This window comes from Acipenser ruthenus, chromosome 7 (genome assembly GCF_902713425.1).
Source record: "Acipenser ruthenus chromosome 7, fAciRut3.2 maternal haplotype, whole genome shotgun sequence".
Classification (NCBI taxonomy): Eukaryota; Metazoa; Chordata; class Actinopteri; order Acipenseriformes; family Acipenseridae; genus Acipenser; species Acipenser ruthenus.
Window position 1 is genome coordinate 54,151,983 of NC_081195.1, and position 12,519 is coordinate 54,164,501.

At 34.1% G+C, this 12,519-nt stretch overlaps 1 protein-coding gene across 4 annotated transcripts; it reads right to left on the reverse strand.

The window, feature by feature from the left end:
- Window positions 1–676: 676 nt before the first annotated feature.
- gata3 (GATA binding protein 3) lies at window positions 677–11,216 on the reverse strand. Of its 4 annotated transcripts, none has more exons than XM_034026630.3 (6): window positions 10,877–11,216; window positions 10,337–10,684; window positions 8,355–8,879; window positions 5,083–5,120; window positions 2,860–2,985; window positions 677–1,114 (listed from the first exon to the last, which is right to left on the reverse strand). In XM_034026630.3, exons 2-6 carry the CDS (start codon window positions 10,566–10,568, stop codon window positions 818–820), a joined length of 1,218 nt encoding a protein of 405 aa, XP_033882521.2. In that variant the 5' UTR covers window positions 10,569–10,684; window positions 10,877–11,216; the 3' UTR covers window positions 677–817. The 4 variants fall into 4 exon arrangements, with proteins under 4 accessions (XP_033882521.2, XP_033882522.2, XP_058883270.1 ...); XM_034026631.3 differs by having other exon boundaries at window positions 8,412–8,879; window positions 10,877–11,215; XM_059027287.1 differs by lacking the exon at window positions 5,083–5,120 and adding an exon at window positions 5,174–5,319 and having other exon boundaries at window positions 8,412–8,879; window positions 10,877–11,210.
- Between the last annotated feature and the right edge of the window lie 1,303 nt (window positions 11,217–12,519).

The window sequence follows — 12,519 nt, forward strand, 5'->3', positions numbered from 1 at the left end:
TTTATTTTCAAAGAAAGAAAACAAATATTACGAAACCAAAACAAAAAAGTAGCAGTCTTTTTACACTAGCAAGTCATAAATTTATACAGCCATTCAGTCTGCATTACAAGAAGAAATAGTTCTACATCTTTGTTTCTTTCATATTTTTGGTAAATCTGAATTATACATACAAATAACAAATACAGGAACTTGTTCACAATGCATATAGGCCAGGAAAATGTCTTTCAGAGAATCCTCATTGGCAATATCTGTGTGTTAACACTGATTGCCTGGAACTGATAGTATTTCCTATGTGGAGGCCCGCAGCCTGGATGATTGATCTGTCTACAAATTTAATGCATCAAACAACTTCCGCCAGCGAATGAGCAGAACTGGCTATTTTTGTCCATTACTGTTTTGAGCAGGGTGAAGGTAGCCTTATATTTGTCCATTTTAGCTCTCAATGTTCCTTTTCTCCACTAGTCACTCATACCCCTCCTTTTAGCAGGCCAGAAGCCTTTAAAAAGTCTTCATTAAATGTACTATATTTCATACAATTTGTACAAATATATTCAAAGTTAATTTCCTTTTTTTCACAGTACAGGAGGCCCCTGTTAGACAGGGTGAGAAGTCAACAAAAGGTTAAAAAATGGCTTATACACAAATGGAATCCAGGTCCAGTGGTTGAGAATACATATACACCACAGTGAGCTCCATAAACAGTGACAACTGTTTCTGAGGAATGAAAGCCTTCAGAGGGCAGTATATTTTGAGTCTTGGGATTTTGTGTTTCAAAAATATACATACAAAGAAGGCTTTACTTTTTTTTGCAATCAGTCTAACCCATGGCTGAGACCATACTGGAGGGATGATGAGGCGCGAATGACAAGCTTGATGTTGGGTGCATTGGCGTTGGTGTCGTCAACATGTGACTGGAGTGAGTGAAAGGAGGAATGTGACCAATGGAGGACATGTGTCTGGAGAGAGCAGCAGGGCTGAATGAGCTCTTGTCCATAAAACCCTTGGAGTAGTCATCCATACTGTCATGGGACTTTTTGTTCTTCTTTGATTTGCTGGACATCTTTCGGTTTCTAGTTTGGATGCCTTCTTTTTTCATGGTCAGTGGTCTATTGATCTGTAATAGAAAAGTGGTATGTGCTATTATTATTATTATTAGTCGTAGTTGGTTTTGTATTAATTATGTACTTATTTATTCATGTATTTATCTCCTGACCCCAAACCATGCTTCAGTTTAGCACATTAATCCAGTAACATTCTCAATATGTTATAACATAAACAGTAAACAAGACCTGTTGAAGCTCACATAAACTAGTTTAGAAACTGCTGCACCTGAGCCACATCAAGATCAAAACATAATGGCTGTTCCCGGACTAATAACAATTTTTTACAGGTACCAAGAGCCAGTTTAGAATTTCACACAGTGCACACTGATTCTACTATAGAATAAATCTACTGCTCTATTATGAAGGACCCCTATCCTTTATGTCAGGAGGCATCCAAACCAAGCTGGATTCAGATGCAGCACCCGCATGTTGGGCCAATTATTATAGTCTGACATTACCAAAAGAGACCTCAATGGCACAGGCACATGACAAGACAGCCATAGTGAGAGGAGTTCCTTGCCCACATCTCTCCTGCGATTGGGCTGGTGGAAGTTTGGAAACATTATGTCACTGGATATATGTCTTTACAGAGCTATGGGTGAGGAAGCATGGAACAAACCTTTCCGATAACTTTAGAGGATCTGTTAAGTATGGGCTGCAGAGGATCATGACTGTCATACTAAAGAAGACCAACCCACTGCTGGAAAAAATCCATTATAGCAATGCTTGCCCCAATAAAGCAGGGGTTGGAATATCTACATACTCTGTTGGCCACCCGCAGATTGATCTACATATACAGCTGCTTTTGAACATGCCATTAGGCTCAGAAGAAGGGCTCCTATTTTGCAGCCATGGACATTGTTTATGGAAATATACATGCTATTATATGCACAAAGAAAATATGGATGCAAATTAACCCAAAATGAAAGGAGCTTGTGTAGAATATATATTCTTAAAGAGAATCCAGTACCTTTCTTTACTTTATTTCATAGCTATCCAATACTGTACAAATGCATTGTATTCTCATTGGTGCACTAACAATTTTAAAAAATGAACCTGTCTGGCAGGCTTAGAATGGAATGTGGATTCATAATTTAGATACATAGGAGACGGCCTATTCGGAACTGTAGATTTCATTCAAGTTGCTCCAAAGTTTAGGTTATTATGGTTTCAATATGATATCAAAAAGTAACTTTTACTTAGAGAGCTGCAGAATTTATCCCTGGAATCTTTACAAATACTACGGAAAATATTTCAAACAACCATTTTCTTTGCGATCAACCACTGCATGTCAATAAAATGTTTAAAAGTGCTTACATATTTTTTACTGATATAATCCCTCACAATGTATACATTAAAACACTAGGTTAAGAGACAAAACCAACAAAAGATAATAATTTGAAGCGAATGTTTGCGTGGCTGTCCCTATTCTAGAACAAAACAATTCCATATGAAAAACCAGCCTCGAAAAACTTCCAAACATTTAAATAGCTTAGTTTTTATAAGAGGCAACAGACCAGTATGCCATATATATATATATATATATATATATATATATATATATATATATATATATATATATATATATATATATATATAGATAGATATAGATATAGATATATAAAATAATTAAATTATTTGAAATATATTAAGGCAGTGCCTATTTATGAAACAATGTCAACACATTCATATTTAGTGGTTAGTTAAGTTAGTAAATGTCTTACTATTGTAATGTAAAGGTAGCAGAATCTCTTACATTGTGCAATTTGAAGTAAAGCCCACAGGCATTACAGACTGGATCCCCATTAGCATTTCTCCGCCACAGTGTAGTGGTGCTGGTCTGACAGTTCGCACAAGACGTCCCTGCCCTTCTGGCTGCAGACTGCAAAAATCAACAAAAAACAACGTCAAAGTATGCTTTAAAAATGAAGAACAATATAAATATATACATATATCATTGTTTAAATATAATAACATTTACAATAAATATACAGATATGTCTATATAAAATATTGGTTATTATTTATGCAATATTACAATATTGTAAATAATGTAGAAATTAATGTTAAGTAATGAAATGATAATGATGCTGGAATGCTTCTGACATCATGTGTACCTGCGATGAGAAATGCGAAGGTGTAAAAAAAAAAAAGACATCAAAGGAAAAGCTGTCTAGAAAATGTATCTGTTTAATCTTTTTGCTTTTATGCTGAATAATATCAGAGATCAGTTTAGAAACCCTATTAAAAAATGTATATATATGTGTGTGTGTGTGTGTGTGTGTGTGTATATATATATATATATATATATATATATATATATATATATATATATATATATATATATATTAAGCTGATGGACTAAACATGTTTGTTATAACTGGTTTATATATGCTTGTTTTTCTTCTGAGTGTAAGACCATTCTTTGTGGATATGCAATAATCAATAGTGATTTAGGCCTATGCTTAAACCATAAGAATACAGACATTACAAAACGAACAATAAACAAGACTAAACTGCATTGCAATACATATTGAGAGACTTGCATAGACAAGTAAGCCACATTGAGCCACATTGCCACCCGATCTTGCACCAGAAAAAACATACGCTCACAAATTGGGTCAGTATTACAGCTACGCAACGACACTGATCTGTGACAATGGAAGACGATTAAAAAGAAACACATTACTAGTCATTCAAAATTCTTGCTGTTTGAAAACTAAAATTACTACAAAATTAAGAGTGAAATTCTATGAACGCTGTAAAGTTTTTGCTCAACAGGGGGGTGACTTTTCTTTTTCATCCATTTACAAAATAATTGAATGGTGATTATAGTCGTTTTCTCAAAGAACACCCTCCAGTTCAGACTCTGCTCTCGTTGCATTTTGTTCTGATTTGTTTAATCATCTTAATGTTTGGGCTAGGGAAGCCGGGATGTTGTTAAAAGGAGTTATCTTTGTGGCTCAGATATCCGGCAGCTTTTTCCTAGGAAGTCAGTTTTTCCCATTTGAGAAAAATGGGAGAAAGGGGATGCATGCTGCCAAAATAGCAGCACTGCGAACATTTCCCTGCCTAGAAAGATTTTCCTTTTTAACGAGGCTATGAAAGATGGGAATTCCATTATGGTTCGGTCATTAATATCAGCTTTTTTAGGAATTTGACTATAGCAGTGTAATTTGTGCATCATGAAAAAATATATATATTTTTTCTTACTAGACTACAATACAAAGACATCTCCCACATGATTCTAGATGTTGTGTAATTCTTTATTCTAATGCAATGGTTTATTTACAAATGTCTAAATAATCTTGTTTTAAACAAAGCACTGATAATATGCACTGAATGTAACTTTTGATTTACACTATATATGCATAATAGTCAAAACAAAACCTTTACTTCAGTTTAAAATTAATATAAATAATGAATTGTAAAACTATGACTGTGGCTATCACAACTGCTACTACTACTACTACTACTACTACTAATAATAATAATAATAATAATAATAATAATAATAATAATAATAATAATAATAATAATAATATGAAATCATGAATTTATGGAAGTTACTCAATTCTCAATCATTTTGAGCTTCATTGTTGTATTGAGAATGGTATTAGACCAGACTAGCCCTTAGAAATAGAAATGTTGTCATTAATACTATTCACAGCTTTTCGTAGCATTTTTCTATACCGCATTGAGGATGGACTACATTAGCAATACACTTCCAAATATATCAGAAAGAAAACAAAACAACAACAACAACCGCGGGAGTGAAATAATAATAATAATAATAATAATAATAATAATAATAATAATAATAATAATAATAATAATAATAATAATAATAATAATAATAATAGATGGAGTTTGCATTCTGGAATGGCTTTTAGATTTTAAAATAAATGTGAAAGAGTGTATTACATTACCAACATATATATTTAAAACAACTACAGAACTATAGCTAGAAGAAACGAGACCTTTAGTTGTCGTGCCAATTTCCTGCAGACACTTCTCCCTGGGTAGAGAAAGAGAAAGAAATTGTGTTTGATCAATATTGTCTAAACATACCAGCCTTCTCTTGGGTTTGATGAGGGGTCGGTTCTGCCCGTTCATTTTGTGATAGAGTCCGCAGGCGTTACACAAATAGTGACCAGTGCCATCTCTCCTCCACAGAGGGGTTGACGTTGCTCCACAGTTTACACACTCTCTACCTTCTGAAATCAAAGATAATATACATATATATATATATATATACAGAAAGAGAGAGAGACAGCATATGTGTCTGGCAAAAGACAATCTATAGGACTTATATGGTAGTATTTTGCTGTCTGAAGCACAACAATGACTATAACAATGCAGAAACAAAATTACAACAAATGGAAAAAAAGCTTTTATATTAATGCCCATAAAAGGAATACACACAATTTCTGTTAAATTCCGATTGGAAGACAACATGGTTGAATTTAACACACACTGTGTTGTCTTTTACCACAACTTGTTTTAACCTTACTCAGTGTATTAGTAGTTCACATTACTGTATTCATTTTAACAAACTGTAGTTTTTACAGTAATATAGGAACAAGTTAAAACATATTAAATAGGTTATTTTGTAAACTGTTAAGCTTATGAAATTCAAGTTAAACAAACACATTATTCTGACTCCTCTCCAAACCTTTATTAATTACAGTGCAGCTTTGCAATATGAATATTTGCCAGACATGGCCTATGAAAGAAAATGGGCATCATTGCAATGTGGACAAACTTCGTACAGATTCTTAGAAATTGTCAGGCATGTAAGCAATAGATTTGAAAAAATCTTTAGAATTACATTTGCAATAACAAGTACTTTTACATTTTCATCAGATGATTAGTTTGTATTGCTTCATTCTCTTCAAAAAATGCATATACAACCATTTATGATAAGAAAAATACAATCCCTATAGTATATTCCCAGTGTGATATAAACGTATTTTGTCACCATATGTGTGTAATACGTTATTGATTCAAATCATTCTAAATCCAGAATTATTAAAACAAATACAATTTCTTCATAACTATCTATTATTCAAATATGAGTTTTTTTATTATTTTTTATTCACAAGCATTATTCAAAAACTTGTATCACTGACAATCAGTCAGTCCATATAGAGCTAAAAATACCGCAGTAATAAGTGTCTCACTGATGTGTTCATTAATCGGGATATTATTTGGGGTAGGCTGTCTCTGACCTACTCTAACCACTAAAACTGAAACAACTGATTCAGGTTGCCTTTTGAACTAATAACAATATTTGAAAGCATATACATCTGCAATAGAGACTATACGTTACGGTTATGCATCCGCACCTTAACCACAAACTTAAACCGTTTCATTTTTTTTTTTTTTTTTTTTTTTTTTTTTTAAAGGTCGTTTGAGTCTCACTGTTAAGATAACATGAAACAAAAATGAAGTGAACTTTCAAAAACTGATATATTCGTTTTAATCTTTGTTATTTTGTGTTACTATATTATAAGACAACACGAATAACTAGCTCTACTACAGGTTTTGTGTTGCGTAAAGCGTTTTCCGGGTTTTGGTTTGCTAACCACATACCTGTCTTCTGAACACAATATCTAACATGGACCTACATTGTAACAGCTCTTAAAGTGACCTACTTAATTATTACAAGTGCTTTTTTCTAACAAGCATTTAGATAATAGTTTTTTTTAATATGATTAAAAAAAAAAAACATTCAGCGAAGGCTAGCTTTAAGTGCATACATCATCAAGGTATAGCTGCGCCGTTTTTCAGAAAACTACTAAAGCCCAATGAAAACAGCATTCATTTTTGTACCTATATTTTCATCTTTCACTTAAGTGCATGTGAAGAGGAACATTGCAGGCCTGTTTATCTAATTTTAGAATAACTGCCATTACTTTTAACCCTGAACAGCAAAAGATTGCAGTTTTGTAGTAATCTAATCGAATTGAATCTAAATTTATGACATTTGGTGTATGTGTTTCTATTTTTAAGATTATGCATATTTTAGCCTATTTAAATAATCGATTCTTGGTCCATATTAAGGATTAACTCTATCTTTTTTTCAGCTTTACCTCACTGTTTTTTGTGCACATTATGTTCAGGTTATTCCCTCTTTCAGTACAACCGCATCCGGCCGGACTCTATCAAAGTTTCTGGTGCTGGTTAAACAATGCAACTGTCGCGTGCAGCAGTCTGAAAATAATTGGATTAGCTAAAACATATAAACTAAAGAGGACAGTCTTGCTCAGACAGTCACGGTAATGTCAAACTGGAAAAACCCTGAAAACTGATCTCATTTAGGCTACAGAGTGTTTACAACGTTCACCAATTCCTTTTTCATATCTCTACCTATTCAGAAGATGCCTTGTGATAGATTAAACATTAGCATTTTATTTATTTATTTATTTAGTTAGTTAGTTAGTTAGTTAGTTAGTTAGTTAGTTAGTTAGTTAGTTAGTTAGTTAGTTAGTTAGTTAGTTAGTTAGTTAGTTAGTTAGTTAGTTAGTTATGTAATTTAAATGTTGTATTTTTTAGCTATGTTCTGATTATTTCGTGTCGACTGGCTAAATAATATAGCTAACGGCCTGTTAAAGAACAAGGAAATTAAACAAAGCGGTTATATTTAGCTTTGATTATTTGCATTGTGTCCTGTGTGTAAATACCGAATATGTGACCTTTTTTGAAGGCTGTTTTTTTGGAAGAAATGCTAGTATTGAAATCGATTTTTATTGACAGCTATTATGCTGCGGTACCCAATTGATCTTCTATAATCATAGCATCACGAGAGAAATAGCGTATTTTTCATAACCCAGATGTAAACTGTAGCAAATGTTGATGAAATTGTCTAGCAAATCTATACAGCTTACACAGCCTTTCCAATAAAATACCGTCTATTTTGCTACAATTAAACATTTTGACCAGTAAATCGGGACAGGCATTTGTATTTTATCTGCATGCTTTTGTATAACTATAAGATTTCCGTTTTAATTAACCATGGGGGGCTACATGAATCACTGCTTATTTCTAGTGTGTTCTGTCTACATGCATGCATTATCAGTGTGTACCTGGTTTGCCAAACAAATTCGTGTAACCACATCCCAAATAATAATGGCTGACTTGCAAGATCACATATATAATTTCACTAAAGCATACAGGTACCGGGTATGCTTTTTATGGACTATATGGTGACACATTTATTGTAATTTAAGGGAAAAAAACGGACGCCTACCTGAACAGGACCTTGTTTTTGGTCTTGTTTTGGAACCATAACTAGAAGATGACCCACCTATCAGGCTACTTGGTGGGAAGAGGCCAGGGCCGTACTCAGGGACATAGGATGGGTAAGTTGCGATGGGGTGATGAGCTGATGATGCCCCCCCTCCTATTGATGCCATGCTGTTCCTGCAGTGCGCTGACTCCAGCTTCATCGTATCGGCTAGGGATACTTGGTACTTTATACACTCTTTTTCATCCTGACGACCGGAACTGCTTGAGCTTGGTGTAGAAATGGCTGGATCTGGGGAGACGTCTTTAGGGGGTGTTGGAGGAAAGGGGAAGAGGTGAGGACTGGAATGGCCTGCTGAAGAAGCTGATGGGTAAACTGAGAGTGCTCCTGGGGAACTGTGATGCAGCGAAGTCTTGGGGAAGGGACTCAAGTTCCATGGAGAAGTGCTGTGGTGCGACCCCAAGGCTTTGCTTCCATCGAGCCAGGACAGAGAACCATGGATGAGTGGTGGGCGACAAACCTGATTTCCTAAAATCAAACAAATTCAATAATGGTAGATTAGTGACATAGTACTTGTGTTTATTTTTTAAGAATTGGAGTTACTTAACTAAATAGCAGGGTTTACTTATTAATTTTAAAACAAACTATACACACGTAATACAGAGGCAAACCAAATGATGGGGTTTCCAAAGGAGTTGCACAATATTCTAGACTATACCCTACTGGAGTATAATATTATGCATGAATACAATTCTACTATACTGTAATATTGTGAATAAAACAGGCAATTGAAGCAGTACATATGAACACACTTGTAGCATCTCTTATTTACATTTCCTTTCTGAGAGCAAGTTACAGGCGTGTGTGAAAAAAAAAACGGTTTAAACTGAGCGGAAATAAAAAATAAAAAAGGTCGCTCGCTGATCGCTCTTTTTTCTTTATTGCTAACATTTCTCCGGCTTTGTAAAAGGGATACTTTAAATGTAGATACACATGTTTGAAATCTTTAGACAGCATTGGTACTTCAATTATACGTTTCCTCTGAATGAGAATGTAATAGGCTAATTACTGTAGTGTGACAGGTTAAAAGATAACACCGATTTAAAATATAAATAGACAGACCGATGAATGCGTCTTCTAGGCTACAGTTACATCAATAAGCTAACTGGTTTTGTTTTCAAAATGCATTTTCAACAGCGTCTTCACTTCGACTAATACCGCAAGTAACGTTTATACAAGAGGTACAGGCTTTAGAAAGGAGGTCACGAATCACTATCCTATCCAGGAAGTAGTATAGTAAATAAATTCAAGCAACAAATCATTTTCTTGTCTTTTAACAATTGTATTTTTTAAGAAATTGAATTCAGAGCAAATATTGTTTAGTGTTGCATCCACGCTTGAACTGAGCGGCAGCAGAAAATACATTTTAAAGTTAAAAGGACTCTCAATTAATTTTGCATTTCTCAAAGCCTATATCCATGGTGCCAATAATTCAAGCGAAGCCTACATGTAATACTCTTTTAAAGTGTTAAATGCATGTTCACAACTTGCAGAAGAAAATCTGCTGATTTCAACAAAATCAGAACACGTTGCTGTCTCTTAATACCGAGTTTTTAATGCCGAGTTCAGTACCCTGATCCAAACCTACATTTATTTTGCCTGCCTGAATAAAAATACTTCTGTACTTCCGTATATGTTTATTGTAAATATGTACATTATTTGTAATACAGTATAAATAAATACATAAATAAATAAATAAATGACAGATGGAAACTTCAGAAATTTGTAAAATAAGACAAATCCTAAAGGCATCATTTCCATTTAAATAAATACAAAAAGGGTGTAAAGTAAAGCACAAAGTATAGCCTATCAGTAATGTCACTTTGGATAAGACTTAATAATTTAACAAAAAGTTATATTTAAAAAAGAATCAACCACCAATAAAACTCAAGGCTACTATTATAATCGAATTATCCCAAACTTACCGTGCGGAGGAGGATACCTCTGGACGGCTCTTACTGAATTTCCATAATACGGGACGTGGTTGCCTTGTCCATCTATATTAAAAAGTACATCCACATCTTCTGCAAGAGGATATTGCGAGTGGTCCATGTATGAGTGACCCAGGCCGTGGTGATGAGAGTCTGGGTGTTGTCCATTTAGTACCGCCGAGTGGTGGTGGCTCATCCACCGAGGCTGATCCGCACTAACTTCCATTTCTAATACCAAACTTTCATACACAAAAAATGATAACAAGGCGAAGTGTATCAGTCCAGCGATGTGCAATGTTAAATCCACAGGTTTCTTCTTACAGGTAGACTGTCTATGATCACCTGTAAATAAAAACAGAAACTTTGATAAGCACTTTACACCTGACCACCTATTTATTGAAGTATTTGATCAGATTGTTTTCGAGAAAAACTAAACTAAGAAGTGAATACCTTTGACGCAGATCACGTATTGGAAATAATTTTGGAAAACATAAATAGCATTTAACAAATGAAATTGCAAAATAATGAATTTACCTTCCGCAGTTCTCCTTAGCACTTTGAAGTTTTGTTATTACTTTTTGTTTGTTTGTTTTGCAACTTAGCCTAAACCAGAAAAAAAAAAACTTTGCAACTGCAACAACCAGTTGCTATGTCAAAAAGACCAACCGTGTTTGCAAGAGATGGGTAAATACAATCTGACTGCGAGTGAAGCTGAAACTCAATGATCAGATATGCGTGTTTATGTGTAGCAATCCCTCTCTCTCTTCTCTTCTCTTCTCTCTCTCGCTCTCTCTCTCTCTCTGTCTCTCTCTCTCTCGCTCGCTCTGTTTTTTTTTTACAGTGAAGGCATTCTTTCAGGATGGCGCCAGGCGGCTCAATGCTCTCAGACAGCTGTGGCGCGACGCAACTTAAGGAGGGTCTACCAGTGTCATCAACAGAAGGGAGGAGCTTACTAACCGGCCTAATTAAATAAGGGGCCAGGACCTGATGACCACGGAATGCGAGTTTACCAACTTCTATTCAAAAATACCTGTTATGTAGCTGACGTGACTTGGCATTCATTAAAATGGAAATAATTAGAACAACAGTAGTATTTTTGAAAATTCATTATCTTTTGTAACAGAAAACTTTGAAAATGTCAGTTTGATTATTATTATTATTATTATTATTATTATTATTATTGGCGATTTTTACTATTAACATGTCTCGGCATATAGCCTAAGTATTGTTTTGTGCTGTTTCACGGCCATGATTGTTGTAACGTAAACAACTTTTACTATGTTAAATAACAATGTAGCCTATTTATTGACTTATTTAAAAACTATCATCTCGCACATTTGTGAAATGAAATCAGCTTAGATCTATGTTAATCCTTATAGCATCTCGAGTTAAATACAACATTAAAATATTCAACTCATAAGCTAAATTAAATAAACCCTGCATATTAATTATATGGGGGGGGGGGGGGACTAGACCAATGCTGTCAGTTGAATTATGTTGCTTTAAAGTTGTTTTACTTATTTATTTTGTTTTGTTTTATTACAATTGAAGATTATAGGAGGACGGCTAAAGTATGAATTGTTTTAAAATAGGTAAGTGGACATTAAACAATTCAAACGCACCTGTAAAACAAATAAAGATGCAATTACGTAATATAGACCATTTCGTATTTTTATGTCAAAAAGTGATTTTTATTAAAATATTTTCATTAAAGGACATGTTTTTTAACCATTTTAAAATAGCCAAGGAAGCTATATACGCTATTGTATAACAAGTGTTGAGTTTTAGCGTTGAATAACTTGTTGTATACCCTATATAGGCCTACAAGAATATGATATGGTTGTGTACAGTACATTAACAGCACATTTACATGTTGATTTAGAATTGGTCGTATCTTCTTTGTACCATTGTGACGTATAATGAGTGCATTTTATTGGATATATAATGTCAATGTATAATACAATTTTAAAAAAACACACACACACAAAAGCCATGGAAATAATAATATACAGCATTCTGCTGAATACATTGATCAACCATATTAAATTGTCTTAACAGTTCTCTACAAAATTGACACCGCGCTACATTTAAAATGCACAATGATTGTCTGCAAACCTGAAACTGAGGTAACTCAGAAATGTAATTGTCCACTGAGACGCACTGTATAGCTACCGGAA